The sequence below is a fragment of the Rhinatrema bivittatum genome, chromosome 2, assembly GCF_901001135.1.
Source record: "Rhinatrema bivittatum chromosome 2, aRhiBiv1.1, whole genome shotgun sequence".
NCBI classification, from domain to species: domain Eukaryota; kingdom Metazoa; phylum Chordata; class Amphibia; order Gymnophiona; family Rhinatrematidae; genus Rhinatrema; species Rhinatrema bivittatum.
The window spans coordinates 350,868,354-350,886,598 of NC_042616.1; the positions used below are offsets into that span (position 1 = coordinate 350,868,354).

An 18,245-nucleotide genomic window follows, 5' to 3' on the forward strand; every position below is an offset into this window, starting at 1 on the left:
AGTATCGGCTTCATCATCCGTACCATTTGAATCCCTATCGGGAAGATTGGCTGCTGATTTAGGTATACTTTGTCACTTAACCACAGTACCAGGAATGCAAGAGGTCACCACCTGCGACTCTGACCTGGCAAAATTGGTTGGGGCCGAAGACTGCACCTGAAGAAAATATTGCAATCCTTGAAAAAATTCCACCCAAGAAAATGCAGAAGGATCCATGCCAAAACCAGGAGGCACCTGTCCTATGCTCACTGAGCTACCTTCCCCGCTGGCAAACCAGTTAAGTGAGTTCCAAGGTCAGGTTCTCCTTCTGACTTGTCTTTACCCAGGCCATCATCAGGCTGGGAAAAACTGGGCTTAGTAAAATCAGACAAAGGCAATTCTTCCTGAGCCTCTAAGCAGCACAGGCACAAGTTAGAGGGAAGACCAGGCTGAGATGCCCAAATATGACAGGCAGCACAGAGGGTAAGGCACTTAGGTTTCTTAGTTATAGGTGCCATCAGTTTGTCAGTACGCTTAACAGGTGACTGAAAAGTGTGCATCCAGCTGAATTCGCACTGTAAAAAATATGCGTCCAAAATTTAGGAATACAATCCTGTGCTTGATGGGCACCCAAAACCTGAGCGCCCTCAAAACAGCCCAGATTGTGTGTACAGGCAAGCAGGCATCCAACTAAGCATCCAAAATCTGGGCACACAACTGGTTGCACTTGCCCTCCTGAAGAGGGCAGCCTAACATGCAGAAAAAAGTGCAAAAATGCTGCTGTGGCCTACCACATGGCACCCAGAGAAAAGCCTAAGAGCAGGGATGGGAACGAACATTAGATCGGCATGCCAAGCACAGAGACCGGAGGAACCTCTCCTTCTCTGTTCTCTGTTTGTTTGGTATTTTTTAAGCTTTACCTGGGCTCAGCCCATCCCAGCTGAGTACAGAGTCAGTCCTCCAACTACCGGGAGAGAGGGCATATACCATCACCGCTGTGCTTGGCTTCCTGTACCCACTGCATTTCAGCTGTTTCAGTAGCTAAGTCCACATCGGCTGAAAAACCTGCTACTGGACCAAGGCACTCATCTGAGGGACCACGGAAATCACTAGGGGAGGGACCATTTGGAATCACCGCAGTATGGTGGGGAGAATTCAATTTCTCTCTCTTTCTTTCTCCTTCTAAAACTTGAAGCAATCCCCAGTAGGGAGATGCACATCCACCATCTGCTGGAGACAGAGAATACTGGCAAGCTAATGTCACTGCAGGGGTATGTATCCTGTAATGTCAGCTTTACTCCGTCTCCATCTGCTGGTAGAGGTGCATAACCCACTGGTTCTGGATTCATCTGTCTGGATGCTAAGAAATAAGATAGACTAGATAATCTGCAACAGCTGTGGACACCCTGGAAGGTGAAGTTTGAGAAATGGTCTAGAGCAGTGGTTCTCAACCTTTTTTCGGCTGGGACACACCTGACAGATGGTTCTCACATGCGTGACACACTGAACATGTGACCATCATGGGGCAAAATGTAAATATACATTCTGCATCCTCAGGAACCCCCTCCACCCCCAAAAATGGGTGCAGAGCAGAACTAGGGCATTACCCGTACAGCTCACCATACAAAAAAAGATTCTGGATCTGACGACATCTCAGTAAAAGCAAAATAAACTCTCTTTACTGGCAAGCACAATATCCCTCCTTATGAAAAGATAGTAATTTACCACTACAAATATTTAACCAGCCCTAAATACTAATACACCTCCTATTAGGAAAACAGGGCAAGCCAAGCTGCTATAGATAGATACCCCCTTAGAAGTAATTGTAAAACTATACTAATAAATGTTACAAAACAGCTGATGAACAGAATAACATCCAACAACTAAAAAACTCATAAAAATTATTAAAAATTGTCCAAATATCAATAAAATATTTCAAAACAGCAGACATCACATAATACCCAATAATTAAAATGGCAGTCAATCAAGAAAAATAAACTTAAGAAGTTGCCTTTACTTACCCTCTCCAGCAACTCTCCTACTCCTTTCCCTTGCAGGCCAATAGCACTCACCAGAAGCAGCAGAGGCTGCTGAAGCTCTGTCCTCACAGTCCTTTTCCTTAGGGACCACAACCAGTCACAACCAGTCTGTCTCACACAGACCAGTAACTTCCCTAACTAGTATCTCTTCCTCACACACACACACACACCCCAGTCACCTCCCTGACCAGTCTGTCTCTCACACACACACACACACACACCAGTCATCTCTCTGACCAGTCTCTCACACACACACACACCAGTCACCTCCCTGACCAGTCTGTCTCTTTCTCACACACACACACAGTCACCTCGGTGACCATTCTCTGTCACTCACACACACACACACACCCCAGTCGCCTCCCTGACTAGTTTCTGTCTCTCTCAAACAGACACCAGTCACCTCGGTGACCATTCTCTGTCACACACACACACCCACCCCAGTCACCTCCCTGACCAGTTTATGTCTCTCACACACACACACACACACACATCACCTCCCTGACTAGTCTCTCTCAATCACACATGCTGTGTCACTTACATACAAGCTCACACATACTCTGTCACTTACAACCACACACACTGCCACTCATGCACCCATTGTACCACACACACACACCTTCAAAAAGTTATAATCAAATAGAGTTGGTTCACAGAGCAACTACTAAGATGGTCAATTAATTTCATCATATTAGAGCTTCTGATTTTTGGTTAAAACTGAAAAACTGTGATAAAATACCCTGATGGAGACTGGGCTTTTTGGTTTTAACTGAAAAGTGCAAAATTAGCTTATTTTTTGTAGGTGCTCAAGACATCATCCAGCCACACCAGTCAATTAGAGGCACATGAGCAGCGGTCGGATAATGTCATCAGAACGGATGGCAAGGAGACCAACCCCACCAGTACAAGGTGTCTTATTTTATTTTTATTATTCTTATGGATTTTATGCTCTGTGGGGGTAATTTGATTTTGTTTTAATTCAATGTTTTAATTTTATTTATTTTATGTTTTACCTGTATTCTTATTGTATAATTATGACTGCTGGACTGCTGAGTTAGGCCCTACTAAGTTTGTGTCAGCACACGTCAAATACGTGCTGTAAGAAAAGCAGCTGCAGGATATGGGCCTAAGTGAGCGAGAAGTGAAGGACATGGGAATGGCCCACATAAGGTACATGTGTGGTCTACGTAGAAACCAACTACAAAGGAAAGTGCAGACACTGATAAGAGATGATCGATGTCTTCCTACAAACTATGGGAAGATAGTACAGGAAGAGAACAAACATTTGGACACGAAAGAAAGAGAATGAATGTTTGGGTGCAGGTGGTCTAAGGAAAGGAAGCCAAACCAGAATAAAGTATTTAGAAAAGATCAATACTAAGCAAAGGAAACCAGGAAAAAATGTATATAAACCTTGTAAGACTGTGATATAGGCAAGGATGAGCTTAAGTGCCTCTGATAATTTGCAGAGTCTAGGCTTATCCTTCCTAGCCACTCCTACTGTAATTGGCAATCATTTATTTATTATAATAAACATGTCACTAGATTACTAAAATGACTCAGTCTTGTGTCTGGTATATTGGGGCTAAAACCATACATTATATATTTATGTATGTTCGAATTGTAAACTGCCTAGTTTTATTTTGGTGGTATATAAGTAATGCCAAAAAATAAATAAATACATAAATAAATAAATAAATAAATAAATAAACAAACAAACAAACAAATAAAGGGAGGTGCCATGGGAGGAGCAGGCTGGCAGCTCAAGCTCTGTCAGAAGTGATGCTGGAGGAGTGAGCCAGGAATCTCAAGCCCTGCTGGCCCAAAAATAGGCAATGAGGAAGGAGTGGGCCAGTGGGATTTCAAGCCCTGCTGGCACAAGAAAAATGTAAAAAAGAGGTACTGCGATACAGACGGAGACCAAGCCCTGCCAACCCAAACTGATTTGCTGCTGGAGTTATGAGTGAAGGGAAGGGGAATGGAAGAGCAATGGGATCAGGGAAGAAAAGGGGAAGGGAGGGACCTACTCAGCCACACATCAGCCACCATCCTAGCTAAATACACCTCTGCCAGCCACACATACTCCTGCCAATCTTGTAGCCTCATATACCCAACCCTCCCTGCCACAAACTTTGCAACATCCCCCCAGACCACCCACACACCCTCCAACTTCCTTATCCCCCCATCCACCTCAGTAACCCCACACCCCTTCCACCCTTATCTTAGCACACCTCGCTACATGGCATTGTAAAGTTGCATTTTGTAATTTTTAATTTAAATACAGGCATGTAAAAATTTGTAGATATATTCAATTTAATAAGCCAAATCAATTTATCTAAAAATGCAGCAGAAATTTACATTTTTGATATGAAACACCAACACCTATTTTCAGTACCCACCAAATATACCTAAATGCCTGAAATATAAACACCTAAATTTGCAATTTATAAACCCCTGGGATCAAAATTCCTAATCATAAAGCATAAGGGGAGAGAATTAAAGATCTAAACATGAATATCCTGGGAGAAAGGCAGGAAAGCAGAGTTGCTTACCTGTAACAGGTGTTCTCACAGAACAGCAGGATGTTAATCCTCACATATGGGTGACATCATCAGGATGGAGCCCAATCACGGAACACTTCTGTCAAAGTTTCTAGAACTTTGACTGGCACCTACTGGGCATGCCCAGCAATGCACCGACCCTGCATCCAGTAGGGTCCCCCTTCAGCCTCCTCGTATAGCAAAAAGTACGTGCGAAAAATAAAATAGGAAAACGTAAACGAACCCAACTCCGTGGGGAGGCGGGTGGGTTTCGTGAGGACTAACATCCTGCTGTCCTGTGAGAACACCTGTTACAGGTAAGCAACTCTGCTTTCTCAGAGGACAAGCAGGATGGTAGCCCTCACATATGGGTGAGTACAGAGCTGAGGATGCCCGAGCAATACACCAAATGCACCCAAAGACGTGCAACAGGCACAACAACAGGGGTAGATTTTGGTTAGAAGGGCATCCTGAACGGGTTGGTGGAAGGATGTTGGGAAGTTAAACAGTAAACAAATTGCGTAGAACAGACTGGCCAAAGATAGAATCCTGTGTGCCAGCTTTATCTAAGGAATAATGGGCTGCGAAAGTATGGAGAGAACTCCAGGTAGCAGCCTTACAGATATCAGCAAGCGGAACCGAACTGAGGTATGCTACTGATAGGTATGATAGTGTTTAAACTGCGTGTCTCTGAGTCAACTGTCTGGTTTAATGCGCTCTTACGAATTTATAATCCTGTTAGATCCCTAAGATCCTCACAATTGAACCTATTAGAGATCCCCTCAGTTCGACAGGCACGACTCTTTAATACTAGAGAAACTTCTTTTTCTATAGTGGCTCCAGTTCAATGGAACCTCATCCCTTTTGAAATCCGTGTGCTGGAAGATGTTAAAAAATTTAAGATGGCATTTAAGAGTTATTTGCTTACTCGTGCATTTAATATTGCATAAATACAATGTGAATGTTTTCAACATGTTAAAGTGAACTCATGGAGTGTTATTTGTTGAATCTCCCTGTTAGATCTACTATAAGGTATGTTATTTAGTGAATCTCCTCGTAGAGATAAGTCTCTAATGTTAGATCTGTATAATTTGATATGGTTTCTATGAAACCTTATACATATGATTGTATTATTTATGTTTCTGTTTTTATTATTATTATGTATGTTTACTATGTATATCGCCTAGGCCTTTCAGTGTTAGGCGATTAATACATTTTATTTAATGTAAATGTAAATGATGTCGCCAGGCCCTGACCGAGTACACGGTCTTTAGCACGGTCTTTGCTGGCAGCAAAAAGAAATGCATTCAGCCAACCAGGAGGAGAGGGTCTGCTTTCCCACAGGATTTCCCAATTTGATGGTGTCAAAAAAAACAAATAATTGAGTGGATTTCCTGTGAGCCAACGTGCAGTCCAGATAGAAAGCTAGAGCATGTTTGCAGTCCAAAGAATGCAGAGCCTGTTCTCCTGGGTTCGAATGGGGCCTGGGAAAAAAGGTAGGTAGGATAATAGACTGGTTAATATGAAATTCCGACACTACCTTCAGCAAAAATTTAGGGTGAGTGCGGAGCACTACCCTGTCATGCAGAATTTTAGTGTAAGGCAGGTAGGTAACTAATGCCTGTAATTCACTAACTCTGTGAGCAGACGTGATCGCCAAAAGAAGAACTACCTTCCAGGTGAGATAGCGGAGATCACAGGAGTGGAGTGGCTCAAACGGAGGTTTCATGAGCCGTCCCAAAACCACATTAAGGTCCCAAGCAGGGGCAGGAGGGCGCAGTGGAGGTTTTAAATAGAGCAAGCCTCTCTTGAATCGTGATACCAAGGGTTGCGTTGAAATGGTACGCAGACACTGCACTAACATGCACCCTGATAGAGGAAGTTTTTAGGCCTAACTCTAACAGGTGCCAGAGGTTGTCCAGGAAACTTGCAGTGGAACAAGTGAAGGGGTCTAAGGACATGGAAGTACACCAGACCGAAAACCTCTTCCATTTAGAGCGATTAGACCTTCTAGTTGAAGGCTTTCGTGAAGCCACCAGGACTCGGGATACCAACTCTGAAAGGTTAAGAGGTTGGAGTATTAACCTTTCAACATCCAGGCCGTCAGAGACAGAGCTTGGAGGTTGGGGTGACTGAGATACCCTTCGTTCTGAGTGATGAGAAGGGGATCCTTCCCCAGAAGAATGTATCAGCGTACTGATAGGTCCTGGAGGATTGGAAACCACACCTGGCGTGGCCAATGGGGAGCTAGCAGAATCATTAATCCTTTGTCCTGCCGGAGCTTCACGAGAGTCTTTGAGAGGAAGTGGAGGGTACGCATACAGGAGACCGCTGGCCCAGGAGAGGGCGAAGGCATCTCTTGGTTGCGAGCGGTGACTGCGAATGAGAGAGCAGAAGTTGTCTACTTTGTGGTTGTGGACAGACGCAAAGAGGTCTATGCGAGGGTAACCCCAACGTTGGAATATCGCATCCGCTACCATGGTGTTGACAGACCACTCATGCAGATGGAAAGTGCGACTCAGCTTGTCCGCCAACACATTGTCCACTCCCGGCAAGTAGGTTGCTTTGAGGCACATCGAGTGGGAAAGGGCCTATGCCCATATCTGTGCAGCTTCCTGACACAGAAGGTAGGAGCCCGTTCCCACTTGTTTGTTGATGTACCACATCGCAACCTGATTGTCGGTTTGAATCAGGATGGCTTTGTTTGATAGGCAATCCTGAAAGGCTTTGAGGGCATATCTGATCGCCCGTAGTGCCAGGAAATTTATCTGGTGTTTTGCTTCCTCTGGAGACCAGGTTCCCTGAGTCTACAGGTCGCCTACGTGTGCACCCCACCCAAGGTTGGATGCATCTGTTGTTAAGGTGATTTGAGGATTTGGAGCCTGAAATGGAAGGCCTTGAATGAGATTGGAGTGGTGCATCCACCAGGCTAGTGACAGACAGAGCTGTTTGATAATGTGGACAATGCTGGTCATTGGCTGACAAGCTTGAGTCCACTGGTATTTTAAGGTCCACTGCATTACTCTCATAGCGAGGCAAGTCATCGGAGTGACATGCACCGAGGACGCCATGTGACCCAACAGTATGAGGAAGTGACGAGCAGTTGAAGATACTCGAGACTGTAGTTGATGCGCCAGAGATATAATGGTGAAAGCATGATCCTGGGGGAGGAAGGCTTTCGCCCACATAGTGTTTAGGTCAGCCCATATAAAGGATAGGGTTTGGGATGGAACTATCTTGGATTTGGGATAGTTGATTAGAAACCCTAAGGAGATCAGGGTGTTGATAGTGAGACGCAGGGAGGTTAGCGCGCCCTGCTGAGTCGGAGCCCTTATCAACCAATCATCGAGATAAGGGTAGACATGGACACCCTGATTCCTGAGGAAGGCTGCGACCACCACCACCAGGCATTTGGTGAATACTCGTGGAGTAGATGCCAGGCCAAATGGTAGTACACAGTTCTGAAAATGACGAGGGCCGACCAGGAATCACAGGAATTTGTGATGAGATGGTGTGATTGAGATGTCTGTGTATGCATGCTGAAGATCTAGAGAGCATACCCAAAGTCCTCTTTGCAGAAGAGGAAGTAGAGAGCCCAAGGTTGCCATTCTGAATTTTTCTCAGTGCAGAAATGTGTTTACTGCATGGAGGTCCAGTTTTGGGCATATGCCACCTGATTTTTTTGGTATTAGAAAATACCGGGAATAAAATCCATGCCCCTGCTGGGAGAGGGGTACCGGTTCTCTTGCTCTGGATAGGAGGATGGAAGAGACCTCCTGCTCGAGCAAGGGAGAGTGGTCGGACTTCCCCCACATCAGCCGAGGTGGAGAGTCTGCTGGAACAGTCAGGAAATTTAGGTGGTAACCTTGGGTGACTACTGCAAGTACCCACTGGTCTGTGGTAAATGTGTGCCAAGCACTGTTGAAGTGGCAGAGTCAACCTCAGACTGGTATGGATGGGAGAGGAGGTTGGCTTACACTCTCTAGAAAGGAGTCAAAATCCTGACACTGGTCCAGGCTGAGAAGCTGGCTGAGACTTTTGAGGCCGAGTCTACCTGGATTGACCTTTTTGGTAAGGTCTGGAAGGGCATCCTCTAGAAGCCGGAGGATAGCATTTCCTTGGCTTGTAGGTTGGCCGCTTAGAGTCTCGTCTGAAAGTTCTCTTAGGCACGGAAGGGAACTCAGACGGCACAGAAGAAAGCTGGCGCAGCGTTTCATGGTGGTCCTTCAACTGTGCCACAGTCTCTCGGATCTTTTCCCCAAAGAGATTATCTCCCACACAGGGTAGATCTGCTAACTTGTCTTGGACCTCTGGTCTTAAGTCCGAGGATTTGAGCCAGGCCCATCTTCGTGCACTAATCCCCGCTGCAGACACTCTAGAGGCAGTGTCGAAGATATCATAAGCAGCACGGACCTCGTGTTTTCCAGCATCCAGACCTTTCTGAGCTAGAGTACAAAGTTGAGTCTGGAGTTGCTCTGGTAACGAATCAGAGAAGTCCTGGATCCTTTTAAAGAGGTCTCTGTTATACTGGGTCATGTATAACTGGTAACAGGCTATGCGAGATATGAGCATAGAGCCATGGAAGACACGCCTGCCAAAAGCATCCAGGGATTTTTGTTCTTTCCCTGGAGGAATAGAGGAATGAGGTTTTGAATGTCGTGCCTTCTTCTGGGCTGACTCAACAACCACAGAATGATGAGCCAACTGAGACTTCTGGAATCCAGGAGCTGACTATACCAGATAGGTGGCATCTGTCTTGCGGTTGACAGGTGGGACCGAACATGGGTGTTCCCAGTTTCTTTTCAGAGATCAAGCAGGATTTCATGAATACTTATGGACATGATTTCCTTAGGAGCATCAAGAAATTGGAGTACTTCCAGCATCCTGTGCCTAGAGTCCTCTTCTGTCTGAAGTTGGAAAGGAATGGTTTCAGACAATTCCTTGATGAAATTGATAAAAGACAGATCTTCTGGTGGAGAACATCGTCTTTCATCTGGGGAGAGGGCTCTGGTGGTAGATCATCTGTATCCTGGGACACATCATCTGTCCAAGGATTATAGGGCTGATCTCCAGCACTAAGTGGTTCTCCAGCAGGGAGAAAGTGTGCTAATCCTGAAGGACCAGGCCTAGGCATCGATGGCATCGGAGGCGGCACCGACGGCATCGAAGGAGGTATCAACAGCATCGATGGAGGAACTGAAGGGACCAGTGACATCGATGGACGAGTCGGTGGTAAAATCCCAGACGGTGGGATGGGAATCGGTGTTTCTTCATCATCCGATGATAATGGAATTGGTGTAGAAGGCAGTGGACCCACCGTTGCTCTCGGTTCCATCGGAGGCAGGGCACCGATCAACGCATCCAGTCTACCCAGTAGCGGTGCGAGCGCTACGGGAACTGGATTGGGGACCAGTACCAGAGTCAATGGAGGATGAAAGCCCTCAAGTGCTTTACCGATGGCCTCTTGGATCATCTGATCCAATTCCTCGCAGAAGCCTGGGGCATGGAACCCCGGCACCGGAGTAGGAGGCAGCACTGGCGTAGCCGGAGGGTCCACCGGTGAAGGTGGAATACCGGATCCCATCACCACTGAAGGTGGGGAATGCTTCGGTGACCCAGTCACAGAAAAGGATGGGGCCTTTTCTGGACAGGGCTTCTTTGTCGGTGGCTCTATCGACGTCAATGCAGAGGACTTGCCTAGATCGACGGACTGAGCCTTCCGATGCCGGTGTCAACACTTTTCACGATGTTCTCCTCAGCCCTTTTCCTGAGGAGGCAAGGAGGCTATCGACACTTTTGGAATTGTCGATGCCGGTCGAACAGCAGCGGTGTCCCAGTGCTGGCGAGAGGTCTATGGCACCAGCTCAGACGTCGTCGAAGCTGTCAATGCAGTCGGGGTTTTTAACTGAAAGAGAAAGTCCATTTTCTCTAATCTAGCCTTATGGCCCTTCTGTGTCATTTGGGCACATTTGGTGCAAGTTAGGACATCGTGGTCGGACCCCAAGCACATAACACAGATCCCATGCGGGTCAGTGATGGCCACTGTCAGAGTACAATAGGGGCACCGCCGAAAACCCGACGCCATGGTTCCGACAAAATGTTTTTTGCCGCGGTGCAGTCGATGGCCAAAAGGCCCCAAAGGGATAACTAGACGGGAATCGACCGCAACAAGAGTAAAAGCTTACCTTTCGACCGCGGAGTATAGATATTGATAGGGGGACCCCTATGGGGTAGAAGTTTTTGAAAAATTTTGAAAGACGTTCCGTGAGGAAAATTCCTGTCAGGAATCTCAGAGAGCTCCTTAACCTATGTGGCTACAGCTGCGCGGAAAAAAGAAGACTGAAGGGGAGCCCCTGCTGGATGCAGGGTTGGTGCATTGCTGGATGCATTGTTGGTGCCAGTCAAAGTTCTAGAAACTTTGACAAAAGTGTTCCGTGATTGGGCTCCATCCTGATGTCACCCATATGTGAGGACTATCATCCTGATTGTCCTGTGAGAAAGTGGGATCTATGAGAGAGACACTTAAAAATTTCCAAGAATACAGGCATGGGAGGTGAGTTTCTTTCACAGAAAAGAAGGCTCCAGAATGAGGGATCAGGGTATGATAGTAAAAGTGAATAAACTCAGGAGTAAACTAAGGAAATATTTCTTTACAGTAAGGGTGTGGATGCTTTGAACAGCCTCTCTGTAGAGGTGATGGAGATTAGAACCATATCAGAAATCAAGACAACAAGGGACAAACACAGAGGATCTCTGAGGGATAAGAAGAGACTATAAAGCTAAGCAGGAGATGTAAATGAGCAGACTGGAAGGGCCATATGGTCTTTATCTGCCATCAAGATCTATTTTTCTACCATCTCCTTCATTTTGTTCCCAAAGAGGTTATCCCCAATACATAGGCAAATTCATGCAACCCAGAAGCCATAAATCATGCAAGTTTTTGTGTTCCTATTGCCACAGCTGATGTTCTTCAAAAGCATATGAGGACCTAATAAGATGCTTTCCACACTCTTCCACACGCTACATCTGCTCTAGGACCTTCTCTCCCTACAGCAATGATTGAGAACTGCTTTAATTTTTTTCAAACATGGATGCATGATCTGTACCCCATAGCATTGATGTGTTGCAAACCTGGAGCTCAACAATGAGCTTTAAAATATCTTTTTTCCTCACGTCTGGGATAAGAACATGCCATACTGGGTCAGACCAAGGGTCCATCAAGCCCAGCATCCTGTTTCCAACAGTGGCCAATCCAGGCCATAAGAACCTGGCAAGTACCCAAAAACTAAGTCTATTCCATGTTACTGTTGCTAGTAATAGCAGTGGTTATTATCTAAGTCAACTTAATTAATAGCAGGTAATGGAATTCTCCTCCAAGAACATATCCAATCCTTTTTTAAACACAGCTATACTAACTGCACTAACCACATCTTCTGGCAACACATTCCAGAGTTTAATTGTGCGTTGAGTGAAAAAGAACTTTCTCCGATTAGTTTTAAATGTGCCACATGCTAATTTCATGGAGTGCCCCCTAGTCTTTCTATTATCCGAAAGAGTAAAAAACCGATTCACATCTACCAGTTCTAGACCTCTCATGATTTTAAACACCTCTATCATATCCCCCCTCAGTCGTCTCTTCTCCAAGCTGAAAAGTCCTAACTTCTTTAGTCTTTCCTCATAGGGGAGCTGTTCCATTCCCCTTATCATTTTGGTAGCCCTTCTCTGTACCTTCTCCATCGCAATTATATCTTTTTTGAGATGCAGCAACCAGAATTGTACACAGTATTCAAGGTGCGGTCTCACCATGGAGCGATACAGAGGCATTATGACATTTTCCGTTTTATTCACCATTCCCTTTCTAATAATTCCCAACATTCTGTTTGCTTTTTTGACTGCCGCAGCACACTGAACCGACGATTTCAATGTGTTATCCACTATGACACCTAGATCTCTTTCTTGTGTAGTTGCACCTAATATAGAACCTAACATTGTGTAACTATAGCATGGGTTATTTTTCCCTATATGCATCACCTTGCACTTGTCCACATTAAATTTCATCTGCCATTTTGATGCCCAATTTTCCAGCCTCACAAGGTCTTCCTGCAATTTATCACAATCTACTTGTGATTTAACTAATCTGAACAAATTTGCATCATCTGCAAATTTGATTACCTCACTTGTCGTATTTCTTTCCAGATCATTTATAAATATATTGAAAAGTAAGGGTCCCAATACAGATCCCTGAGGCACTCCACTGCCCACACACTTCCACTGAGAAAATTGTCCATTTAATCCTACTCTCTGTTTCCTGTCTTTTAGCCAGTTTGAAATCCATGAAAGGATATCGCCACCTATCCCATGACTTTTTATTTTTCCTAGAAGCCTCTCATGAGAAACTTTGTCAAATGCCTTCTGAAAATCCAAGTACACTACATCTACAGGTTCACCTTTATCCACATGTTTATTAACTCCATCAAGAAAGTGAAGCAGATTTGTGAGGCAAGACTTGCCTTGGGTAAAGTCATGCTGACTTTGTTCCATTAAACTATGTCTTTCTATATGTTCTGTGATTTTGATGTTTAGAATACTTTCCACTATTTTTCCTGGCACTGAAGTCAGGCTAACCAGTCTGTAGTTTCCTGGATCGCCCCTGGAGCCCTTTTTAAATATGGGGGTTACATTAGCTATCCTCCAGTCTTCAGGTACAATGGATGGTTTTAATGGCAGGTTACAAATTTTTACTAATAGGTCTGAAATTTCATATTTCAGTTCCTTCAGAACTCTGGGAACTCTTGGGTGTATACCGTCCAGTCCAGGTGATTTACTACTCTTAAGTTTGTCAATCAGGTCTACCACATCTTCTAGGTTCACCGTGATTTGGTTCAGTCCATCTGAATCATTACCCATGAAAACCTTCTCCAGTACGGGTACCTCCCCAACATCCTCTTCAGTAAACACCGAAGCAAAGAAATCATTTAATCTTTCCGCGATGGCCTTATCTTCTCTAAGTGCCTCTTTAACCCCTCGATCATCTAACGGTCCAACTGACTCCCTCACAGGCTTTCTGCTTCGGATATATTTTTTAAAGTTTTTACTGTGAGTTTTTGCCTCTATGGCAAACTTCTTTTCAAATTCTCTCTTAGCCTGCCTTATCAATGTTTTACATTTAACTTGCCAACATTTATGCATTATCCTATTTTCTTCTGTTGGATCCTTCTTCCAATTTTTGAATGAAGACCTTTTGGCTAAAATAGCTTCTTTCACCTCCCCTTTTAACCATGCTGGTAATCGTTTTGCCTTCTTTCCATCTTACTTAATGATCTTTTCCAGGTGGTGTTTTAGAGTGCTCTTTTCAGGGCCAATTCCACCATAACTGATTGTTGTGGTTCTTGTATTTCATTGAATCCTGGAGCTTGTTGCACTCTGTACTTCAGGTTCAATTTTCTTGCCACTGGTATGGCAGTCACTGGAGTTTACCGCATCCTGGTCTAAAGCTATAGCACTGCCACTATCAGCTTGTGCTCCCTCCTGGAAGCGTTAATTCTTGTCTAACCTCTGGATCCAAGGATGAATTGCTGAAAGAAATATTCCCTGCTCTGCCAGTACTGGCTTTCTGGCAACCATCTAATTTGAAGCAAAAATCTGTAAAAAGTAGGTTTCTAACAAACTAAAAAAAAAAAAAAAAAGACTGGCATAAATCCCTGCATTATTCCACACTGCATACTGCATACTATGCTAGCTCGTATCACATGACCCCACAGTTAGCCACATGTGAAAGATATTCAAAACCAATCTGAAAACCTGGCTCTTTAAACAAGCTTTTTATAAAGATAAAGAGAAGGAGAAAAACAGTTGATTGATAAGGACGCACCAAACTAGAAGTTGTTATTTGTAACCTACATATGCATATTAATGTTAAATTCAAACCGCCTATGTTCCTAACAAACAAGCTTAACTTACACGCATAGTTTATTGTATTTAATTGTTACCATACTATGATGGGACATGATTAATTTGTAATCTATACCTCTCATATTTTTCATTATCGTGCCTTTCTGTAAACCGTTGTGATGGTTATCTAACTTAAAGACGGTATAGAAGAGTTTTTAAATAGAAATAAATAAAAAAGATATTCAATATAACAGGATCCTACACATTCCTCCTCTAGTACATTAAATATAAAGTGGGATACTACATTGGAGAAACAGGTCAGAAATTAAAGACACGAATTAACTTATACAGATACAAGAGCATCATTACAGAAAAAACCTAGACAACACCTTCATGGGGAAGCACTTTTCAGGATAAGACCACTGCATCAATTATCCTTATGATTAGGATACTAAATAGAAAATTCAGAACAATCCAGGAATGTAAGACATCTGACAAAATGATTAGAGATTCCGAATGGACAAGAAAAGAACCCAGATCTCTGAGTCCTAACTCACTACCAACATAAAATTCCACTGTCTATCCCCTTTGATCATTCTTCTACATCAACCTTGCTTCCCCCTTTCACAATATCATTGGAACGTATTTTCTGTCAATGTTATCTTTTGCTCATTTTATTTAGGGCCTAAGGAAGGGAATGCCAGCTCCCGAAAGGTAGTCAGGAAATGTATTAAGTTAGTCCAATTAGAAAAGTGTCACCTATTCTTTTTTTCTTAAACCTCTATTTCCATGCTTTCAAATGAATTAACATGGCAACTACAGTATTTTCTCAGAAAAGGAAATGCATCCAGTTGTCATCTCAGCTGAAAAAAGAACCAAGGAGAATGCCATTCTATAGCAGCTAGGCATGAAATCAGGCACAGGCTGTCAGGTTTTCCAATGCTTTACATCAGTGCCATCAGATGTCACCCGTGTGGCTGATTCATTCTGCTTCGTCTTAGAGATACCTCAAATTCTTTGGTTAGGTTAATAATCATCTTTATAAAATCTGTCTCTTATCCTCACACTCATAAAGAGAAGAACTTGTTTCACAGCCTGGATTATAAAAAAATTCAATTTAAAATTTTGAGTAGACAAATCGAAAGAATTAATCCAGGTTTTGTTTCTTCTGACACCAACATGCAAGTTGAAATCAATACCTATAAACGAAGCTTGACCGACGTGCCGCAAATGCGCAGTAGAGACCAGCTCTACCGCGCATGTGCGGGCGAGCACGTCGGTCTGACGCTAAGAAAAAAAATGGCGGCGTCCAGTGGCAGCAGCGGGCGGCGGTGACGGCGGTAGCGACGGCGGCGGTAGCGAGCGGCAGCAACGGCGGTAGCGGGCGGCAGCGGGCGGCGGTAGCGGCCAGTAACGAGGGAGGGAGAAGAGAGAGAGAGGGAGGGACGGACTGAGTGGGAGGGAGGGACGGAGAGAGAGAGTGGGAGGGAGTGACTGAGTGAGAGGGAGGGACTGAGTGGGAGGGAGGGATTGAGTGAGGGGGAGGGAGTGGGACTGAGTGAGAGGGGGGGGACTGAGTGAGAGGGAGGGAGTGGGACTGAGGGAGGGAGTGGGACTGGGAGAGAGAGGGAGGGAGTAGGACTGAGGGAGAGTGAGTGGGACTGAGTGAGTGAGAGGGAGAGAGGGGGGAGGGAGTGACTGAGTGAGAGGGAGGGACTGAGTGGGAGGGAGGGATTGAATGAGGGGGAGGGACTGAGTGAGAGGGAGGGAGTGGGACTGAGGGAGAGAGAGGGAGGGAGGGAGTGGGACAGTGAGTGAGAGGGAGGGAGAGAGAGTGAGTGAGACTGAGTGGGAGGGAGGGACTGAGTGAGAGGAGAGGGAGGGTGGGGAGGAGTGGGTGAGGGAGGGAGGGAGGTAGGGGGTGGTGAAGAGTGAGGGGAGAGAGAATGAGGGGGAGGTGAGAGACAGAGGGATGTAGCCCGTTTTAACGGGCTTAACGGCTTGTAGTGAATAAATAAAACTTATGGTTAGCAAACTGCATTAGCCTGGAATCTAGGAGAACATGGCAATCTCTTTAAAAACATACTCTGTCATATAATCTCTCTCTGAAATATATAAAAACAAAATCTGATCTATACAGTTTTTTTCCTTCTCCAAACGTAAACACAATGAATGAGCATTGCAAAAAGATTTGACTTTTACTAGTCATAATTGAATTTAGCAGAGTCTTATCTTGATTGTACAGTCCATTAACAATTGTTACTTACTAAGATATGTGTCCAAAGGAATACAATTTTCTATATCGTCTGTTGGAGATAAAAGTTCACAAATACTTCCGGCTGTGTGGCCTTCAGGAAATTTATTCTGATCTCCACATTTCTTGAGGATTTCTATACAATCTGATCTTCAGAAAGAAAATTACCGGTAATTTTAGTATTAGTGTATTTACATATTCTTTGAAGAATAAAATACTTTTAAATGGTATAGCAAAATACACACACGTATGAAAGATCCACAGTATACAGCACTGATTTGTTAATTTTTCTCCCTTCCCACCTACTCCTACCCCCATTTCAAACAAACTCCAATATGCAGCTTAGTGTAGCAATGTTTTATGTAGTATTAGAGGAACAAAAGCCATCTAAGACAAACAAAATAAGCAACTTAGTTGTAGCATATCATGTAAACCCATAATGCATTTAATAATAAACTTTTCATCATCATGGTAATGAAACTACAAAAGATTCCCATACCCAAATCTTTGAGCTGACATTTTAACTATGTTCAAAGAATGCGTATGTATTTTCCAGAATGTCAAGCCTGATGGAAGATTTTCAATCCAATGCAATATTATGTTTATGTTTATTGATTTTTAAATACCGTTGTCTCAGTCAGAACCTTCACAATGGTTTACAAGTTTTATTGCAAAAAATTATATCTGACAAGAAACCTTCTAATAAGGGAAGATTTTCAGTCTTGACCAAAAGATATAAATCTGTCATTTTAATTATTTAAATTCTTGTATTTGAAATTTGGGCAAACACTTTGTCCTAGAAAGCAGATAATAAGTGGGCAGCGCTATGTGAAATGTAGAAAGGAATCTTCAGTACTGCAACACCTAGGATAACTTTCTATCAGGGTCATTCATCAAAACGCATTATGGCGTTAATGGAAGTGATAAGCGTTAATGCATGTGTTAACGCCATAATGCAGGCAATAATTGTGTTACCGCACGGCGCAAATACAAATTTTTAGAAGGGGAAGGATTTGGGCGGGATAAATTAAAATAAGGGGCAATATTGCACCGTGCGACAGCATAACGCATGCTGTCGCACAGTTATTACGCCGGAAATAACTATACCTTTTTTCCTGGTGATGAGTTGTGCATTTCGAACATTTCTGGGCTAGGGAGAGGAGAGAGGGGAAAGGGGTGAGAGGTGGAGTAGAGAGAGCATCTCTGGAGAGGTCTTCACACTATTCATATCACTATAGGACCGCCAGCTAATAGTGAGGTGTTGGTGGTGGTTTAGGGGCTAGTTTCAGATGCAGAGTGAGACATATGAACAGCACAATACACAGAGGTGAAGAATTGACATCATATGGAGTGAGGAAAGTCTCACAAAGATGAGATTTCTACTATGTTATCTCGCCCTAGCTTGATGGTACCCTGTTATAGAGTTACCATAAACACTCCTCTTTCTCTTACTGTGGGCGTTTATCCATGCTTTATTATAGCATTTTGATGAATCTAGGGTTTAGTATGATGAAGACTGAGTCCCTGGAAAGACAAGAATAA

The 18,245-nt window shown here is 44.0% G+C and overlaps 1 protein-coding gene across 3 annotated transcripts in view; it reads right to left on the reverse strand.

Moving 5' to 3' along the window:
* RECK (reversion inducing cysteine rich protein with kazal motifs) overlaps positions 1–18,245 on the reverse strand; it is a 631,029-nt gene that overhangs the window by 313,353 nt on the left and 299,431 nt on the right. For all 3 annotated transcript variants that reach the window (XM_029589886.1, XM_029589885.1, XM_029589887.1), the window contains one exon: positions 16,717–16,853. In XM_029589886.1, coding sequence (XP_029445746.1) covers positions 16,717–16,853 — 137 coding nt within the window. The remainder of the gene's footprint in view (positions 1–16,716; positions 16,854–18,245) is intronic.